The following is a 22,554-nucleotide window of genomic DNA, read 5'->3' on the forward strand; positions in this document are numbered from 1 at the left end:
AATGCTTGTGTAACCCAATGTGCCATTCAGGTGGGTTTACTGGTGTGTCAATATAATTGTCAGGTTTGGTTTGAAAGGGGTTCTTGAAATATATTCCCACATAAATTTTTATCTATTCTCGGTTGCAAAATATATTACACACTGTCAGTGCCATTTCAATGCAAAGATTTTAAATCTGCAACACAGTTGCAGCATACCTCAGAAATTTAATTTTAGTTGCTTCAACCAATGACAATTATGGATCAAGTCTTGCACTGCCCTGTTTTGTGTATTAACCCGTTGGCTGGCATGAAGGTGCCAGTGGTCACAGCAGATTGCTCTGCTGGTAACAACCAGGTATCAGCAATTTTACACTTTAATCTTACCGAGGAAAAATATTTACTTATATTTGATATCCCTTACCATTTCAAGACAATTTTTCGGTTTGCAGTATTTGTATTTAAATGACTACAAAGTTATTCATGAATTCAGTTTTAGATACATATTTAACATAGTTTATTTAACTGTGTAAAGGATAATTCCTGAAACAGTAATTAGCATTCTAGCTGTATCTTTTTAGCCAAGGCTGTACAGATGCATATACTTCACACTAGTTCCTAAACGACTGCTTAACACATTGACTACCATGCTGCTGACAGCAGAGCAGCACACTTAATGCTGTATTCCAGACCTAATCATGTCAGGGCCAAGAAATGCAGAAGATAATCTCTCAGGGAGTACTATATTCTAATAATGTAAACTTATAACTAAAAAGGCCATTTCCAATTACGTCTACCAAGCAAATTATGCTTTGAGCCAGTGATTTCTTTTGCCATAACTGACTAGTGAACACGCATGCCATAGGATGGTGAATATTTATACTTTGCCTGTGAGAAGCAGCTATGCACATAGTCCAATTTATGTTGAAATTATCACCTGGGTATTTTAATTAAATTTGGTCTACTATAAGCAACATGATAAAGGAATCAAAAGAAACACACACACACACACACACACACACACTGAATTAATTTCTTTATTAACAATGCTCGGATTTCCACATCACCATAGAGGTACCAAGCTTGATGCGCTACTCGTTTTTTTACATGGCGAGTTTCCCCAGTAGGCCTATAAACCATGAAACAGACAAAAAGCTACTTCTCGCTGTCTTCTCTTCTTTGGATTTTCACTTCAGAAACTGAAACATCCATTACAAAAACAGATTACATCACTCACAAATCTGGATTCAGTCATTGAAATTCATACCTATTTTACTGTAAAAAAATACTGACTGTGATGAATGATGTAATTTTGAACATTCGAAAGTTTTCAAATGTGCAGGCTACTGACGTCAGAATACAGTTACTACACACTTTTTGATCAGGAAAAAGTTACGATGATTGCAACTTAAATACCGAAGCCATTTGTTATGAGAATACGCCATTACCACAAATAATAGATGCATTGAAATAAACTTTACTGGGTAACATAATGCATCAGAATACTATAGGCAGAAAGAATGAAATTTCTGTAGATTTACCATACACTTTACTTTTCTTGAGCATTATAAGATTACTAACGGAAGTTACTTACCGTCCATTATCTGGAATATAAACTATCCCTTCTCCTCTGCAAACATCTGCTTTTGCAGCAAGTATTATCAATTTTTTTCCGTGATTGAAAAGCTTTAACGCACACAAATCACAATATCCGCCATTATACACATACACCCACAATGCATTAGCATGTCATGTTCAAAGAATATCCGCGTTTCGAAAACTACCAGCGATATTGGCTAGCGTGAGAGACGACGTCATGCCATGATGTGACGTCATGATTCCTCGGGGCCCGCGAGACGCTTCTTTTATTTGTAGGTTTGTGTAGAATAGAATCTTTGCTGACATTTGTCAGCGGGAATATGAATCAATGTTTATGAAATACTGAAATAGTCTAGAAAGTATAAGACTGGTGGGGAAACAGCTGTCATAATGGCGGAAGATGGCGACCAGGTAAATAGTTATTGAAGGACTATGAAATTTTTTTGTCATCTTGTTATCAATAGTACCTTTATATTTGAGGTTATGAATGTGCAAACAAGTGGATTGTTTTTATTTAAGCTCAGCTGCTACTTTTATTTGACACTGCTGGATCAAGGTATTTACCGTTTCAGTTAATATGAAATACACGATTAGCGTCAGCATATAGTATTCTTCCTCAGTTACTCCGCCGACATGTAGCCGGCGCATGACCGCACATTTGTGTTGTTCCCTATTTTCACTTTCTAGCTCGTATTTGACATGAATACTGTGACATTATCCCTGATCTAACATTTAATGTTATAAGAATTTTAACTTTAAATGATTATATAGTTATTTTGCCACAGTTAGACTGCTGTTTTGCACTGGGACCCATCATTGACACTGCATATATTTTTAAATAATCCTTTCACAGCCTTGATTTGATTTCCTTTGGCTCACGTAGTCGAAATTATACTCGTTTTTTTGATGCTATACACGAATTAGTACTACTTTATATAAATAGTGTTCATGTTTCCTCATCTGGCATTACTTCTGAAATGCCATTGTCATAAACTATATGTTTCTGATTTGCTCTTGATCTGTAAAAATATTTAAAGAAGTATTCCCTCTGTTAATTACTGTACCATTTCTTGTCTTAACAGACAAAATCTGATGCCTACTCAATGTGATAATGTGTGAGGTGATGCAGTGGTAAGACACTAAACTTTTATTTGAACTGACAACAGCTCAAATACCCTTTCAGTCATCATGATTTTCCTAAATCATTTAAGGCAAATTGTGGTGGTTCTGCTGAAAATTACAGGACCAATTTTCTTATCCTTCACCAACCAGAGTTTCCAATAACCTAATTAATTTTAAACACTGTCTTTCTTCTTCCTAAAATGGCAAGGAACAGTTAGTATGAGTTATCACTTTGTCTAGAATTAACAGATTTTGAGAACGCCTTTGACTTTTTTGCAGCAAGATATATAAAATGGCATTGTAGCTATGATTTGTTACTGTACTTTAAAATACACAGTTGAAAGCTATAGCCTCTATTTAACTGCAGTAACTTAAATTAAACTTCTAGGCAATGAAATTATGTACATGAAAACTATTCTCAGCAGTCCTAAAGCAAGTTGTTAGATTCTTCATTCGTGAATGCTGAGGAGACGACTTCCCATACAAACAATTTAATGCTTTGAAAACTACTGATGTCACTTCGTATCCTAATACATGCATTTGCTGTATGCCACTCATACTGAACACCATGATGGCTAAATACTTACACTATACCTAAACTAAATTCTCTGTATGTGCTCCAAAGTGCATGCCACAGACAAGCACAGCTGAATGGTGCTGCTGGCTAAAGTGCCACGAGGTACACCGTCCATTACTACTGTGCATTGCCCCACCACCAACATTCTTACCTGTACGTCACTAGCAGCTGTATGCTGTCATTGATTGCGATGGCAACTTTATATTTCAGATTATTGGTAGTTATTCCTGCTTATCTATCACTTGAGATTTGTTCTAGTAACTAAAAGGAACTGGAGACAGTGGCCAGTTTTATACCTGCAGTTGATACATCATCCTTTCTGTGTTCTTTTCTGGATGGCTTGCATTCAGTCCTCCACTCTTTTGTGGATCTTGGAGCAAGTTTGAGTGTTAGATGAGGACTTGTATTTTAATCTTCTAAGTACAAACAGATCTGTGTCTTCTTACTCCTATGCACAAATTTGCCTTTGCTTGTCAATGCTTTGTGTCCTCTTGCTTCCTAAAATATGCTTTTTCACCAGTGAAATTTCATCATGGTTTAGGTCCCATTCTAAGTGATGAAATAACAGTATCAATACATTTTGTCTACCTGCTTGTTACTTTTAGGTTCCGGCTATTACTGTTAAGGAGCCTCTGGATCTAGTTCGCCTAAGCTTGGATGAAAGAATTTATGTCAAGATGAGGAATGAACGAGAGCTTAGAGGAAGGCTTCATGTAAGTAGAAGCATGAATTAGATGGAATATTGAGATTGACTTTTTATTTAGTTGGCGTAGTTCTATAAACTCTAATGTTTGAGGCCCACCACTATTTCATTTAAGCCATTTATTTATTGCATTGGTTTTATTTAAATGAGACTGTATAGATTCCAGAACAATATTTGTTAGGTAGTAGTAGTAGTAGTAGTATATAGTCTCAGAGGAAGTATTGACTCAGAGTAGTACTAAAACGTTAGGATGAATGAAAACCCACTTAATGACTGAGGTACTGGTTAGTTAAAAACAAACTAACTCTTATTCGGGAGAAATGCAGTTCAAATCCACATTTGGCCATCTAGATTTAGGTTGCCTGTGGCTTCACTGAATTGTTTAGGTTAAATGTTGGCATGGGTATTTTGAAAAGTAAATGGTTAGTTTCCTCCATGAAGCTGAGATTATGTTCTGTACTAATTTTGTAGTTCAGATATTAAAACCTAATATTACTTTTAAATACAAGGCTTTGTCCATCTTGGACAACACAATTAGCTGATTCTTTTGCGTTATGCCAGCAGCCTAATTGTTTTAAGCCAGAAACAAACCTTGGTCCTGTTCATCATTGTAATCAGTGACGTGTTCCTTGTGTTTCTTGTTATAACCTTTTATTTCCTTAAGTTATATATATGCTGGTGACATATTCTACGACATTGTCATTGATGTAGATGACTGACTAAATGCAATTTATGTTAAAAAGGACAAGCTGTTCTCCCTCCATCCTTTATTTAAAATTGCAATCCAGCTGCTGTATGGTCCAGTTTGTGCTTAGAGCTGAGCAAGTATTAAGGAAAAAGAGAAATTCATAAGACTAGAAGTAGTTAGTAGTGAGAGATGGCATACAAGCTAATTCATTACCTTCATCTATGCTGGGAATGTCCTATAACACAATCAGAATAATCCAAATTTGGTTGCCTCACTTTACTCAAAGTAGTATGACTGGGAAGTAGGATGTAACCCTTGGTCTAGGGGTAGCATTTTTGATTAGAAATCAAAACATCCTGGGTTTGGACCTGGCTGCTGCTTCAAGTTTGAATAAAAATGTCCAGAATATTGGCCAAAGACTTCCGGCATAAGAAATCACATGCATCTACCAACAGCGTGTAGTCAAAGAGGGCGGAGGAGTGTGCTGAGTTTCTGGGCACTCTCTTGCCCTTGGAGTGGTAATCTGTCCCTAAAAGACAGAAGAATTAGAATGATCAACAGCATGAGGATCCAGAAGACAATGTAAAACCACTGCATTAAAGACATTATGTGTATCCACAGAACATGTAGACTGTAATTGAAAAAGTGTCATGACAATCTCTGCATTGTGAAAAGATTCCAGACTAGCTCCCATTCAGATCTCCAGGAGGGGACTACTAATGGGGAGATGACCATGAGAATAAGACTGAGTAACCAATGAAAGTATAACATTCTACCAACTGGGACGTGGCTTGTTAGACGTTTGAAAGTGGTAGGGAAGCTAAAAAACCTGAAAAGGGAAATGCTAAAGCTCAATCTAGTTACAGTGGTGGTCAGTGAAGTGAAAAAAGAAGACAAGGATTTCTAGTCGGAGGAGAATAGGGTAGTATCAACAGCAGCACAAAATTGCATAGTGCTAGTAAGATTTCTTATGAATAGGAAGGCAGGGCAGAGTGTTACTGTGAATAGTACACTGATAGGGCTATTCTCATCAGAATTTACAGCAAACAAACACTGACAACAGTAGTTTAGGTGTACATGCTGATGTCACAAGCAAAAGATGAAGAGACAGAGAAAGTATATGAGGATACTGAACAGGTAATTCAGTGTGCAAAGGGGGATGAAAATCTAAAAGTCATGAGGAACTGGATTGTGGTTGTAGACAAAGGAAAAGAAGAAAGGGTTGTGGAAGAATATGGACTTGGTAATAGGAATGAGAGAGGAGAAAGACTAATAGAGTTCTACAATAAGTTTCAGATGGTAATAGTGAATACTCTGTTCCAGAATCACAAGATGAGGAGGTATTCATTAAAAAGGCCGGGAAATACAGGAGGATTTCCGTTAGATTGCATCATGCTCACGTCGAGATTCCAAAATCAGATATCGGACTGCAAGACGTACCCAGGGGCAGGTATAGACTCTGATCAAAATGTGGTGTTGATGAAGAGTAGGCTGAAGTTTGAGACTAGTCAAGAAGAATCAATGCGAAGTTCTCTGAGGCTATAGATACTGTGATAATGAATAGCTCAGTAGGCAGGTCAGTTGAATAGGAATGGACATCTCTGAAAAGGGCAATCACCAAACTTGGAGAGAGAAACGTAGCTATAAGGAAAGTAACTGCAAAGAAATGATGGATAGCAGAAGAAATACTTCAGTTGATCAATGAAAAAAGGCAGTACAAAAATGTTCAGGGAAATTCAAGAGTACAGAAATACAACTCATCTGGTAATCAAATAGGAAGTGCAGGGAAGCTAAAGTAAAATGGCTACATGAAAAATGTGAAGAAATCGAAAAAGAAATGATTGTCATAAGGACTGAATCGGCATATAGGAAAGTCAAAATAACTTCTGGTGAAATTAAAAGAAAGGGCAGTAACATTAAGGATTCAATGAGAATTCCACTGTTAAATGCAGAGTAGAAAGCAGACAGGCATAAAGAGTACAGGGAGAGCCACTATGAGGGTGAAGACTTGACTCATGCGATAGAAGAAGAAACATGAATCAATATAGAAGAGGTAGGGAATCCAGTATTAGAATCAGAATTTAAAAGAACTTTGGGAGACTTAAAATCTAGTAAGGCACAAGGGGTAGATAACATTCCTTCCCAATTTCTAAAACTATTGGGGAAGTGGCAGCAAAATGATTATTCACGTTGGTGTGAGACTGGTGGTATACCATCAGACCTTCAGAAAAAGTCACCCCCACAATTCGCAAGACTGCAAGAGCTGACAAGTGTGAAAATTATAGTACAGTAAGCTTAACAGCTCCTGCATCTGAGTTGCTCACAAGAATAATACAAACAAAAATGGAAAAGAAAATTGAGGATCTGTTAAATGACGATTATTTTGGTTTTAGGAAAGTAAAGGCTTCAGAGAGACAGTTCTGAAGTTGCGGTTGATAATGGTAGAAGACTGAAGAAAAATCAAGTCACTATCATAGGATTTGTTGACCTGGAGAAAGCATTGGACAATGTAAAACGGTACAAAATGTTCAGAATCCTGAGAAAAATTGGGTTAAGCTGTAGGGAAAGATGGCTAATACGCAATTTGTACAAGAACCAAGAGCAGACAATAAGACTGGAAGATCAAGAACGAAGTGCATGGATTAAAAAGGGTGAGATGTAGCCTCTGGCTCCTGCTGTTCCATCCATATGTCGAAGAAGCAATGATGGAAATAAAAGAAAGAGTTTGATTGAAATTCAAGATGAAGGGATATCAGTGTTTTGATTTGCTGATGACATTGCTATCCTCAGTGAAAACAAACAGGATTTGTTGAATGGAATAAATGATCTAATGAGTACAGAATATGGACTGAGAGTGAATAAAATACGAACGTAATGAGAAGTAGAAGAAATGACAACAGTGACAAATTTAATATAATAATGGGTGATTACGAAGTAGATGAAGTTAAGGATTTCTGCTACCTGTGCAGAAAAATAATCCACGACGGACGGAGCAAGGAGGGTGTAAAAAGCAGATTAGCACAGGCAAAAAGGGCATTCCTAGTGAAGGGAAGTCTACTGGTATCAAACATAGATTTTAATTTGATGAAGAAATTTCTGAGAATGTATGTTAGGAGCACAGCATTGTATGGCAGTGAGATATGGACTGGGACAAATGGAATGGGAGAGAATCAAAGCAGTTGAGATGTGGTGCTACAGAAGAGTGTTGAAGATTGGGTGGACTGATGAGGTAAGGAATGAGAGGGGTCTCGCCAGAATTGAAAAAGTAATGTGTGGAAAACACTGACAAGAAGAAGGGACAGAATGATGGGACATCTGTTAAGATATCAAGTAATAACTTTCATGGTACTGAGGGGCTGTTGAGAATAAAATCTGTAGAGGAAGACAGAGATTGAGATACATCCAGCAAATAATTGAGGGCATAGGTTGCAAGTTCTCTGAGGTGAAAACATTATCACAGGAGAGGAATTCATGGTGGACCACATCAAACCAGTCAGAAGACTGATAACTCAAAAAAGAACTGGCAAATACAAAGATAACCTCATGGCCATAGATCACTTTTACAAAGTTATTGGAAATGTTTTGGTAATACAATTTAAGAGCAACAAAATACATACATACAGGTAGTCGTCCATGTTGTTATAGTAGAAACCACCCCAGCATTTGCTAGAAGTAATCTAGGGTAATCAGGGGAAACCTAAATCATGATGACCAGATGAAAATGGAGCCTCTACCCACCCAGTTTGTTTAAAGCAGAGCTATCTTATTCAGTGTATTCCTAGTGCACATTACTGTTTCACATTAAAAGTTATTTAATAATGTAAAAGACTAGTGCTACACTTCATTCGTATATCTCACATAGACACGTACACATTACGTAAGGACCATAGCAGTGAGGTGGCCCTTTTTTTCCCCCTGCAAAGTAGGCTCTTTAAGTGTGTGTATAGAGTTTCTTGGGAGCCTGAACAAATTAAGAAGAAAAATAAAACATATCCAACCAGATTAAAACTGTGTGTCCGACCGAGACTCGAACTCGGGACCTATGCCTTTCGCGGGCAAGGTCCTGAGTTCGAGTATCGGTCGGGCGCACAGTTTTAATCTGCCAGGAAGTTTCATATCAGCGCACACTCCGCTGCAGAGTGAAAATCTCATTCTGGATATCCAACCAGGTACTCTCTTTACAAGTTGTCTAAGTTCCTAGACTCACCAGTTGAAAAATTCTGTTATGTAGTTACATGGTAAGCTGCAGTATTATAATAAAGTTGGATAACAAGTAGTAATGTAAAGAGGATTCACTATTTATAGATGTAAGCAAATGTTTACTTTGTAAAATATCAATGTAATAGAATAAATATTAAGCTACGAACAAGAGATAAACAGCAACTACTTGATATAACTGAGGATGAAGCAGATTTTTTTCAAAGTAGGAGCTTTCTTGCTAATTTACTTTATTAAATTTAGCTGCCATGAGCATCAATAGCATTGAACAACATAGTATAGTTTGTTGTTCACACAGTGATAGTGCTGCTGTTGGAATGCATGCTGTCAACTTGGTGCCTTCACAGCACTGGGTGGCTACCTTCTTTTTATGACTGACTCCCTGGTGAGTGGCAGGCCTGAGCCTGTGCCAGCTAGCTGCTCAGCTTTGCTGTCCAACACAGAGCTGGCACCCACCATAGTTTTCTGTCATGCCAGGTAGTGTGGTTTAAACACCATCTATCCTGATGCGTTGTATGCTGCAGCCACAAGGCAGTTGAACAGCAAAGGGCTGCCTCTGTCATACATCAAACAGCATGCTGATAAGATGCAGGTTTGAGCTTGGACCAGCTAGCTGCTCAGCTTCGCTGTTGCTATCCAATACGCAGAGCAGGCACTCACCATTGTATATGGTCATGCCATGTACTGCAGTTTAAAAACCACCTGTCCCAATGTGTTGTATGCTACAGCCACAAGGTGGCTGAACAGCGAGGGGACACCTCTGTCACGTCTTAAAATGATGCACTACCATGTGTCAGTTACCTGTGGCTGCACCACAGTCACCACCACCAGCTGCTGCCACTGTCAGCATGTGTACGTCACTGAATGGGCAGGCAGCTGACATCAGTACACTGCGCGACCATGGCTGGTTACATCACAGAGGACAAGACCCCTCCCTCCAGCTATGATACTGTCTTTAAACTGTCATGAATAAAGGACTTCCTTAACCAGGGATGTTTTACTGATGGTCTGCCGTTCGTATCCAGTCAGTCCCATCTCTGCAGCCCACACCTAGATGGGGAAATGGCTCTCTATCATGACTTGCCAACAGCCAGTTCACATGCCCTCTTAGGGGTCACCTCCTGACTTCTAACTTAAATAGTTTTCATGAAATTTTCTTGGAACATTTCTGCAACAAAGAGGCTGTGCTGAATGTTGACATCAGATCTTGCATTATGTTAAATGTTAAGTTTTGTAGTTCGTTCGTAGAGTTTATGTTAATACATTTAAGAGGGTAGACTCACTGATTTTAATGCCTGTCATTATTTGTGTGTATGTAATGTAAACGAACAAAAAATGTAATATAGGCATTATTTTAAGGTTTAACTGCAAAGTTAGTGCCACTGTGGATATCCACATCCATGCAGACCTGTAACAATGGTCTTTTTACAGAACTAAATGGATGAGCATAGCAGATGGTGCTTCTTGTTTTAGGCAATAGCTGCAATTATGAATGATTGAATAGCTTTAAAAAAAATGTTTAAGAGAATGCCTTTGACATTCTTCGTCAAAGTCATGAAAGCACAAAAAATACTCATTCTTGTATTTTAATTTACATTTATGTGGCGTTGATGGGTATTATTCCAGACATACTAAGATTCAGTATCTTATGTTGTAAAATAGTTCAGATTTAAATTCATAGAGCTATACATATGTTCCGACTTGTAATGGTGCCAGTCACAGTATCTGGAAGTTCATTCACTGAATCTGTATAACTCAGAAATCTACACCTCTAAATTTGGTAGTGGAAAATTCTTGATGCAATATTAATAAAGGCTACAGGTACCACTCATTGCATAGTAAGGGTGTTGAGTCTTCAGTTATTATAATTATTATTATTATTCTTTCTTTCTTTTCTCAGACGTTATGTCTGGTCAGAAATGGAAAGTGACGCGGACCTTGATCAAGCGTGACTTCCTTTTAACTGTACGGTATATGTTATATTGCATTTAGGAACTTTCGGGTAATTGAACATGTATCAATAATTACGGATTTCTGTAGTTGTATATACAAGTTTGGATGTAGCTGTATTGCACTGATGTACTGGTGGATATTGTGTGGTATGACTCCTGTAGTTGATAGTATAATTGGTATAATGTCAACTTCATCCTGGTGCCACATGTCCTTGACTTCCTCAGCCAGCTGGATGTATTTTTTAATTTTTTCTCCTGTTTTCTTTTGTATATTTGTTGTATTGGGTATGGATATTTCAATTAGTTGTGTTAATTTCTTCTTTTTATTGGTGAGTATGATGTCAGGTTTGTTATGTGGTGTTGTTTTATCGGTTATAATGGTTCTGTTCCAGTATAATTTGTATTCATCATTCTCCAGTACATTTTGTGGTGCATACTTGTATGTGGGAACGTGTTGTTTTATAAGTTTATGTTGTAAGGCAAGCTGTTGATGTATTATTTTTGCTACATTGTCATGTCTTCTGGGGTATTCTGTATTTGCTAGTATTGTACACCCGCTTGTGATGTGATCTACTGTTTCTATTTGTTGTTTGCAAAGTCTGCATTTATCTGTTGTGGTATTGGGATCTTTATAATATGCTTGCTGTAATATCTGGTGTTTATTGTTTGATCCTGTATTGCAATCATGAATCCTTCCGTCTCACTGTATATATTGCTTTTTCTTAGCCATGTGTTGGATGCGTCTTGATCGATGTGTGGCTGTGTTAGATGATACGGGTGCTTGCCATGTAGTGTTTTCTTTTTCCAATTTACTTTCTTCGTATCTGTTGATGTTATGTGATCTAAAGGGTTGTAGAAGTGGTTATGAAATTGCAGTGGTGTAGCCGATGTATTTATATGAGTGATTGCTTTGTGTACTTTGCTAGTTTCTGCTCGTTCTATAAAGAATTTTCTTAAATTGTCTACCTGTTCATAATGTAGGTTTTTTATGTCGATAAATCCCTTTCCTCCTTCCTTTCTGCTTAATGTGAATCTTTCAGTTGCTGAATGTATGTGGTGTATTCTATATTTGTGGCATTGTGATCGTGTAAGTGTATTGAGTGCTTCTAGGTCTGTGTTACTCCATTTCACTACTCCAAATGAGTAGGTCAATATTGGTATAGCATAAGTATTTATAGCTTTTGTCTTGTTTCTTGCTGTCAATTCTGTTTTCAGTATTTTTGTTAGTCTTTGTGTATATTTTTCTTTTAGTTCTTCTTTAATATTTGTATTATCTATTCCTATTTTTTGTCTGTATCCTAGATATTTTTCCATTGCTTCTATGCAGTCGCTGTGGTTATCCAATATGTAATCTTCTTGTTTAGCGTGTTTTCCCATGACTATGCTATTTTTCTTACATTTGTCTGTTCCAAAAGCCATATTTATATCATTGCTGAATACTTCTGTTATCTTTAGTAATTGGTTGAGTTGTTGATTTGTTGCTGCTAGTAGTTTTAGATCATCCATGTATAGCAGATGTGTGATTTTGTGTGGGTATGTTCCAGTAATATTGTATCCATAATTTGTATTATTTAGCATGTTGGATAGTGGGTTCAGAGCAAGGCAGAAACAGAAAGGACTTAATGAGTCTCCTTGATATATTCCACGCTTAATCTGTATTGGCTGTGATGTGATATTATTTGAATTTGTTTGGATATTAAGTGTGGTTTTCCAATTTTTCATTACTATGTTTAGGAACTGTATCAATTTAGGATCTACTTTGTATATTTCCAATATTCGTAGTAACCATGAGTGGGGTACACTATCAAAAGCTTTTTGGTAATCAGTGTATGCATAGTGTAGCGACCTTTGTTTAGTTTTAGCTTGATATGTCACCTCTGCATCTATTATCAGTTGCTCTTTACATCCTCGTGCTCCTTTGCAACAGCCTGTTTGTTCTTCATTTATAATTTTGTTCTGTGCTGTATTTGTCATTAATTTCTGTGTAATGACTGAAGTTAATATTTTGTATATTGTTGGTAGGCATGTTATGGGGCGATATTTAGCTGGGTTTGCTGTGTCTGCTTGATCTTTAGGTTTCAGATAAGTTATTCCATGTGTAAGTGTATCAGGGAATGTGTATGGGTCTGCAATGTAACTGTTAAATAATTTATGATATGAATTAATAGAGGGAAACATTCCACATGGGAAAAATATACCTGAAAACAAAGATGATGTGACTTACCAAACGAAAGCGCTGGCACGTCGATAGACGTAACAGTTTGTTGCGAAAGCTTGAATTTTGTGTGTATGTTTGTGTTTGTTTGTGTGTCTATCAACGTGCCAGCGCTTTCGTTTGGTAAGTCACATCATCTTTGTTTTTAGGTATGTTAAATAATTTAGTTAGATGTGAATGTGTTGAGGTGAATTTCTTTAGCCAGAAATTTGCTATTTTATCTTTTCCAGGGGCTTTCCAATTGTGAGTAGAATTAATTGCTTGGGTGACTTCATGTTGCAAAATTATCACTTCAGGCATTTGTGTATCATCTTGTACGTATCTGTTTCTGCTTGTATCCACCGTGCATGCCTGTTATGTTGTACCGGGTTTGACCATATGTTGCTCCAGAAGTGTTCCATGTCTGTTATGTTTGGTGGATTGTCTATTTTAATGTGTGTGTTATCTATTGTCTGGTAAAATTTCTTTTGGTTTGTGTTGAATGTTTGGTTTTGTTTCCTTCTATTTTCACTTTTTTTGTATGTTCTAAGTCGTTTGGCCAATGCTTGTAATTTCTGCTTCTTTTCATCTAATTGCTCTATCCCTTCTTGTTGTGAGATTTTACCTAACCTTTTTCGTTTTTTTTTCTGACATTTCATTTCTTATAAATTGTGTTAGCTGTCCGATGTCTTTTCTCAGTTTTTCTATTCTGATCTGTAGCCTGTGTTGCCATGCTGGTTTTGTGGGTTTCTTCTGTGTGTTGGTTGGTTCTGATCTCTGCCTAGTGTGTATATTTAGTGTAGTGAGTGCTCCTATATAAACCAGTAGTTGTAACTCTTCCATAGTTGTGTTTTCATTTATTTTGTTGTGTATGATTGTGTTGATAGTTTTTATTGTTGTTTCGACTCGTGGGTTATTTGGCGGTCTATGCAAGAATGGTCTAATGTCTGTATTTGTGTCTCTGTATTCTATATATGTCAGCTGAAATTTTTCTTCTATATCTAACATGTGTGTCACTTCGTGTTCTATTTGTGCTTGTTCTGGTGGCTGTCTTAAGATTTCGTTTTCCTCTGACTGTTTAATTGATGCGTGTTGTTCTTTGTTTGTTTGCTCTGGGATGTTTGAGTCCATTACTGTATTTTCTTCTTCTTCTTCTGATTGCACTTTATTTTGTTCCAGTATTTGTTGTACTTGTTGTTTGATGTTTTCTAATTCTGACTGGGGTATCCTGTTATTTTTGATTATTACACGGATCTGATCAGCTAGTCGTTGTTCTGTTAAAAAGTTTAATTCTGGGTATCCGGTAATAAATGTTGTGTATACTTGTGATCTGTATCCAGTTGTGTTGGTTCCTAGGTTTGTTGCTTGGTAATAACAGAACATGAGGTGTCGATTAACTTCATCTGACCATCTCATCCTCTGTCTTTGTTTTCCGTCTAGGGTGGTTGCAGGAAGCATATCCTGCAAAACACCTCTATTTGGATTTGAATCATTTTCCAGTTGGCTAGCAGTGTCGTTACCATTGTGGGCGGACATAGGGTTCAAGCGTCGTTCCCGACCATGATGGCGCTTGTCCGAGGCTTCTTTAGTTCTGTCCTGAACCAACTAATCACACTAAAAGGGGGGTTAGCCCTATTAGTGGTTTGTTCTTTTCGTCGCCTTTTACGACTGGCAGAACATACCGGAGGCCTATTCTTTTCCCGGGCCTCCATGGGAATTATCTGGTGTTTATTATTATTATTATTATTATTATTATTATTATTATTATTATTATTATTATTATTTCATGTGGCTCAACAGCCGAGAGACAAGTCTTTCAATTAGAAGCCACTTCAGCTGTAGTGTTCCTAACCTACCCCAGTTGTCAATTGGAGAAAGAAGCCTACAGTTCAATGTGAAATCCAAACTGTGCCATTCCTGGTGGCTCCTCACATAATTGAGAGGTGCAAGCTACATTAAAGGCAAACTTAAAATTTCAGAAGTCCAACCAGCATTTAATCCCGCAGCACCTTGTTCCCGAGACAGGTGCTTCACTGCTAACCCACTAGGTCTAACAAGTCAGCGATATGTGCACAAACCAGACTGAGAATGTTGCTGAGATTTGGACGAATCTGTCATCAGTTAACAGAATACACCTGCACGACTACATTGTGCTACAGCTAGCTTGGGATGAGGGGTTGTATCCGAAGATGTGGGGAAGAGGAGAATGGAGGTGGAGTGCAGTATGGAGGGTTGGATGGAAGAGAGGTGGAAAACTGGGAGGCAGAACCACCAGGAGCAGGGGATGGGAATGTAGTGCTGTTATCTCATTCTGGTGCAGACAGAGTGAGCTGTGTGTGCCATTCAGTGACAAGGAAGAGTGCATTGGGAGGGGTAGTTAGAAGAGAGGAAGATGACTGTAGAGAGGAAGATGACTGTCCAGAAGACAATGTGAATGCAAAATGAGTGATGTGGGGACATGGGGCATGGTTGGATGTGGGTGTGTTGGGAGGAGGATCCAGATGCTATAGGTAGTGAAGCAGCCATTAAAGTCGAGCATGTTTTGTACAGTAGCAATTTTTGCCTCTGGGTGGTCAGTTGTGCTCTTTGCAACATTTTGGTGCTGGCCATTCGCTCTGGTGGATAAGTACTTGATGGGCATTCCTATTTAAACAGGTAGTTAGCATTTACAGCAGAGGTGGTATACGATATGACTGCATTTACAGGTGGCCTTGCGTCTGATACGAATGCTACGTTTGTGACAGACCTGGAGGAGGATGTACTTGGTGGGTGTGTTAGACAGGTCTAGTACTGGGTTTTCCACTGGAATGTGACTCCTGTGTCAAGGGGGTTGGGAGTATGTGTGAGGAAGTGATGGACTAATGTGACTTGTAAATACAAGTGCTGTTCAAAAAGTATCTGACCTTATTTCTTTTTGTTGAAACCGACAATGGTGTAGGGGCATGTACATGCTCTGTTTGTTAATTCAGAGTTTTTTGGCCAAACACAACACAGTTGTGGTTTGTCAGCCTGACTATTCCTATGACCTAGCACCAAATGCCTTTTGATGTTTTCCTGAACTGAAAAAGACTCCGGAACGGACCAGATTTCAGAACAGGGAAGACGTGCAGAATTCGACAGAGCAGCTGCACACAGTGCCAAAAGAAGCTTTCCAGCGATTGTTCCAGCAGTGGCAGCAGTGTTGAGAAAGTTGTGTATAAGGTGAGCGGGGCTACTTTGAAGGAGACAAGTATCAATTGTATCTAAATAAAGATTGATTTTGTAAATAAAAGTGGGATACTTTTTGAACAGTCCACATAGGTTGGTTGGAAGAATACAAAATTGTGAAGGGACAGGAAGGATTGTGAACATGTTGTTCATCGTTTCTAGACACAATGACAAGTAGTAGAAACACTGGCAAAGAAAGTGATTAAATTATTTATATTGGTTGATGACTGAAGTGCTCCTTTGCAGTTGACTCTTAGGGGGTGGTCAGAGGATTTAGGGATATATGTGTATATCACTTGGGAAATCTATCTGCAGACATGTAGAGTTGAGTTTATTGAACATGATGTCCCTAACCCCACCATATTCCACATTATAGCGAGAGCTCATAATTAAGATTCATGGAACGTGCAAGAAACATAACTAACTGAATCATGTAGGTAATACACACTTCTGCAACAGAAAAACCATCATGAAGATAATTTGCCAGCAAGTTGGTTGGATGGCTCTTGAGGATGAAATGGTTCATTGTGCCATCTGTGGGTCTCCTATCACATTCGAGTTCTGCCTGAGTTGACTGTCCTTCCCCTCCTCCCCTCCCTCCCCATCTCTCCCAATCAAAAATGCTATAGTGTGTCGGGTGAGCCACTTGTTAGAATTAACATTCACATAAAGTACCTCTGCAAACTAGTCAACCAGACCAATTGACATTGGAGTGAAAATTGTTACAGATAGTATACCTGTATCAAAAAGTATTTATTGTTATTGAAAAGGAAGAAAGGGAAATTTGGTTACCCTTTGACAATTAAACTTTAAAAACTGTGACTGTGACACTATGTTAGTCACACATCCTTGGGTAAGAGTGACATCTTAAGTGCCAGAAATAAGTATACTCCATTGTTGAAAAAGGATTATGTCCTAACACAACTTGTTTCATACTGAGGTTATTAGACTATTGAAGGAAAAAAACTGAAGGAGTTATTTCTTAAGGCCAGGGTGTCATTCAAATGAGCAAAAATAGGCTGCGTTAGGCAGCGGCAGCCTACACATATTGATTGTCAGATTTCTTGGCGAATATATTTGCATGCATACTGTAATGTAAATCATTTTGCAAGCAGGCTTAACAACACAAAAAGTTTTTTAACTGAGCCGGGCTTCTCTGGCGCAGAGCAATCCCACAGCAGTTGTGACACTGTCGAACAGTGGGCTGTAGAAATTTTTGTAACTCGTGGATTAGAAAACATTTTTGTCCCAACATTCTAGATACACATACCTTTCAAAAAATGCAATAAAAAATTTGAATTTTCAGCCATTTTGAATCGGACTCTGGCCTTAAAGGGGATATTGTTTTGAGTAATATCAGGAAATGAGTTAAATATGAGCTCGAGAAAACTTCAGTCTTTTTTTTACCCAGAGTACATTAAGGGAGGTACCATGCGTCTGAAAAAGTGGCCATAAATTTAAAACCATCCTGCAATGCTATGGCTACACTGTACTTGTATACAAGAGACAGGCAAAATGTTGAATTGCAGCCCACAAAACCTGTCTCCCATGCTTATTCCCAGAAGTCTGTGTCATTTGCTACAGTGGTCGTACAGTACAGAGCAGAGACTGTCTAACATTTTATTGTAAAAACAAAGTACAGATATTGTGTGTAGGGGGGGGGGGGGGGGGGGTGTTACGTGGCTAACTATCTTAGCGTATTTTAATCTGTTGTAAATGTGGAATACCAGTCAAAGTTAAAGTTTCAGCGAGATTCCTGTGATTCTTACTTGATTTTAAACTTCATGGTTGCTGTATCTGAGGAGTCTCAAAAAACATCAACAAGATCCAGAACATATGTGGATGCTTTAGATCTACATTTCTAAAGATAATTAATGGTATCCATCATGGAAGAATTAGGCTATTAATTATCAAAAAACTTCTCCAGTTGCTATGCGTAACTTTTCATTCATAACTGGGTTCGACCTTTAATTAGGGCATTTCAAGATGTTCTGAAAACTGTCACATGTATGATCGATACATACACACTGAATATAATAGAAGATAAAAAAAACTAGGTGCACACATTTACAAGTACAGATAGAATATAAAATTTTCATTGCTGTAGAGAAGCGGAAGAAAACAGAAAGTTGCTCTGCGAGAAATCTGTAATCCACTCAGAAACAATGGGTCACAGTTTTGTGATGAGGAGGAGCTATGCCACATAATCTGCCATGGTATAATGGTCGTAACTGCTGGCTGCTAAGATGCTAATCACCAGCTCAGTTCCCGCCTTCTGCAATTCTTTTTTCAATTAACATTTGTGATTTCTGGCAATTATTTATGGTATTACAACGAAATGAGTACCCTTAGCTGCATACAGGTGTTGATATAAGTAAACGGGGACAATTCAAAATGTGTGCCCCGACCGGGACTCGAATCCGGGATCTCCTGCTTACGTGGCAGATCCTCTATCCATCTGAGCCACCGAGCACACACAGGATAGTGTGACTGCAGGGACTTCTCTCTGGCACGCCTCCCGTGAGACCCACATTCACAACTTACTGCCCCGCACCACATTCATAGTGCCCCTGCTCATTACACTCATTACTCACGGCTTTACTGCCAATTCCCGTAAGATTTTGGGCACTGTTTGTGCATCCGCACAGAAGAAGAAGATGGTCAAATTGCTGGTGAGCCTTAACTACATATATATGAAGATGGTATCTGTTCTTTTTGAGCTGATGATGCCCGTGGGGACAAAGAAAATGTCTGCCCAGGATAATTTTGAGGCTCTATTTACTTAAACACGTGCACTCTCCTTCTCTTCATCTTGCACATTGATGGATTATTCAAGGGTCTAAACTTATACAAGTTTATTGATTGCATAAGTTATTTGTCCTCATCAGGATGTAAATACATGATATATCCCCAATGAATTTACTGAATTTTATACAAATTTGGATGCATTCGTGGTGGCACTAGTGTGAGTGAGACTTGATTGCTGTAAAGTTACTACTCAGAATGGATTATACAAATGGCATTCATGTTATCCAACAGTTGCATTCAGTCCACAAAAATACTGGATAGGCAGGGTTGGCTGGTATAGTGGCACATGGGAATCAACAGCAATTTAGTCCATACTGCAGGGAAGGAAACTTATGAGAAACACATTGTAGCATAGTATTCTTTCACTGTCAAGAACAATGAGCTATGACTAGAGAATGATTAGCAAAATGTAAGGATTAATTAATAAACTGTGGTCCATAAAAATCGGTCTTTCACCTTGGACACTTCTCCCTTTGGCCATTCAGATGGGATGTAATTAACCGTACTTATCTCTGAACAGAAAATTATATGCTAAAGTATGGCTTCATATTCTGGCAACAGGGACCATTAGTTCATAAAGTTTGAATCAGACAAGGTCCACTGTATAAACTAAACTCAAAGGTGTTTTATTCTGCCTCTGCAAGTGAGTGGTCAGTGCGCCTGACTGCCATGTGGGGGTCAGGTATCGGTTCCCAGTACTGCAAGGGATTTTCCTTGGTCGGAGGACTTGAACAGAATTCACTCAGGCTTATGATGCCAGTTGAGGGAGTTACTCAAATGGGAAGTAGTAGGTCCAAAAAGATCAGGAAAGGAGACAGTGGCTAGGAGAGTGGTGTGCTAATCCCATGCCCCTCCATACCACATCCAAAGGCAGTATGTTAGAGGATGACGTGATGGCTGGTTGACTTTGCACTGTCCTTTGGGCTTGAGCTCAGACTTAAATACAGGTTTTGTAAAGATATTTATGTGCATGGGGGACCCCCGTAGAATAGGCTGTTCCAACTCAGCTCTAGGTGCCTTGATCACTCCCAGCTTGCCAGCTGGGCAGGAGGAGGTGGTAGGCTGCTCATCTAGTGGCCCTATTGCACCTAGTTCCATTGCCTGCTCACTTATGATGGGAACAACCAAATGAAAACAATTGAGTCAATCAGTTGTTAGAAAAAGGTTGACTTGTCCATTTTCACACATTCATCCATGTGAAACCAGTGTAAGGGAGCAACCAAATGTAAATGTCGTGTGACTAGGGCCTCCCATCAGGTAGACTGTTCGCCGGGTGCAAGTCTTTCAATTTGATGACACTTTGGCGACTTGCGCGTCGATGGGATGAAATGATGATGATAACGACAACACAACACCCAGTCCCTGAGCGGAGAAAATCTCCGACCCAGTCGGGAATCAAACCCGGGCCCATAGGATTGACAGTCCGTCACACTGACCACTCAGCTACTGGGGGCGGACAGTAATCAAATGAAAACAATAGATTTATTCAGTTGTAGTTTTACATACCGGTTGAACTACTCACTCATTCCATTGAGTGAATTTAGTCTGTAGGAGCAACTAGATGAAAAAACTCGATTTAGTTGTTTGTAGTTTTAGGTATCGGCTGGATTATCATTCATTCACTTTTTTCGAGTGGAACCAGTCTGTGGGAGCAACCGAACGAAATTCAATAAAACCCATTGCAGCTTTGCATTGTATTAATCATTCTTTCTTCTCAAGTTTCTCTATCAGTTGAACCATATATTCATTTTCTTTATTTCCTATTTTTTTTTTTCAATTGAAACCCCTTTTTAGAGTTTTAGTTGACTGAGCCATCCACTCATTCTTAAGTGAAACCACTACTTTCATTAGTGAAGTAAAGAAATGGTACACAACCCCAGTAAACGTACTCCAGAGGATAGCACTGTCTCCAGGTGTACATGAAATAATCTCAGAAGGTACACCGCAGTTAAAATAAGCATTATACATATTCATTTAATTACGTATTGAAAGGATGATTCTTCTTTTCATCATTTAAATTCTTCTTTTCATCATTTAAAATTGATTCATGTGTTTCTGTGGATTAAATTGTTCCAGATGCAATTATACACAGCTAATTAAGATCGTGTATCATTGGAGGTACAACGTTGAGCATAAAACACCGGGTAGGGATACATGAAGAAAGGAACACTGCTAAATTTTAGTGACTTCTTGTATTTCATTTTACTGAAAATGCATGATCTACATCTACATTTATACTCTGCAAGCCACCCAATGGTGTGTGGCGGAGGGCACTTTACGTGCCACTGTCATTATCTCCCTTTCCTGTTTCAGTCGCATATGGTTCGCGTGAAGAACGACTGCCGGAAAGTCTCCGTGCGCACTCGAGTCTCTAATTTTACATTTGTGATCTCCTCGGGTGGTATAAGTAGGGGGAAGCAGTATATTCGATACCTCATCCAGAAACGCACCTTCTCGAAACCTGGACAGCAAGCTACACCGCGATGCATAGTGCCTCTCTTGCAGAGTCTGCCACCACTGAGTTTGCTAAACATCTCTGTAACGCTATCACACTTACCAAATAACCCTGTGACGAAACGCGCCGCTCTTCTTTGGAGCTTCTCTATCTCCCCTGTCAACCCGACCTGGTACGGATCCCACACTGATGAGCAATACTCAAATATAGATCGAATGAGTGTTTTGTAAGCCACCTCCTTTGTTGATGGACTAAATTTTCTAAAGACTCTCCCAGTGAATCTCAACCTCGCACCCGCCTTACCAACCATTAATTTTATATGATCATTCCACTTCAAATCATTCTTCACGCATACTCCCAGATATTTTACAGAAGTAACTGCTACCATGTTTGTTCCGCTATCATATAATCATACAATAAAGGATCCTTCTCTCTATGTATTCGCAATACATAACATTTGTCTATGTTAAGGGTCAATTGCCACTCCATGCACCAAGTGCTTATCCGCTGCAGATCTTCCTGCATTTCGCTGCAATTTTCTAATACTGCAACTTCTCTATATACTACAGCATCATCTGTGAACAGCTGCATGGAACTTCTGACACTATCTACTAGGTCATTTATATATATTGTGAAAAGCAGTGGTCCCATAACACTCCCGTGTGGCACGCCAGAGGTTATATTAACATCTGTAGATGTCTCTCCATTGAGAACAACATGCTGTGTTCTGTTTGCTAAAAACTCTTCAATCCAGCCATACAGCTGGTCTGATATTCCGTAGGCTCTTACTTTATCAGGCAACAGTGCGGAACTGTATTGAATGCCTTCCAGAAGCCAAGGAAAATGGCATCTACCTGGGAGCCTGTATTTAATATTTTCTGGGTCTCTTGAACAAATAAAGCGAGTTGGGTCTCACACGATCGCTGTTTCCGGAATCCATGTTCATTCCTACAGAGTAGATTCTGAGTTTCCAGAAATGACATGATACGTGAGCAGAAAACATGTTCTAAAATTCTACAACAGATCGATGTCAGAAATATAGGCTGATAATTT

General features: G+C 38.7%; 1 protein-coding gene across 1 annotated transcript in view; it reads left to right on the forward strand.

Annotated features, from left to right (window-relative positions):
• Positions 1 to 1,842: 1,842 nt before the first annotated feature.
• Positions 1,843 to 22,554, forward strand: part of LOC126455839 (U6 snRNA-associated Sm-like protein LSm3) — a 32,694-nt gene continuing 11,982 nt past the window's right edge. Inside the window, exons 1-2 of the mRNA XM_050091600.1 lie at positions 1,843 to 1,988; positions 3,882 to 3,989. Of these exons, the coding sequence (XP_049947557.1) occupies positions 1,968 to 1,988; positions 3,882 to 3,989 (129 nt within the window). The 5' untranslated portion in view covers positions 1,843 to 1,967. The remainder of the gene's footprint in view (positions 1,989 to 3,881; positions 3,990 to 22,554) is intronic.

This window comes from Schistocerca serialis, chromosome 2 (genome assembly GCF_023864345.2).
Source record: "Schistocerca serialis cubense isolate TAMUIC-IGC-003099 chromosome 2, iqSchSeri2.2, whole genome shotgun sequence".
Taxonomy (NCBI): domain Eukaryota; kingdom Metazoa; phylum Arthropoda; class Insecta; order Orthoptera; family Acrididae; genus Schistocerca; species Schistocerca serialis.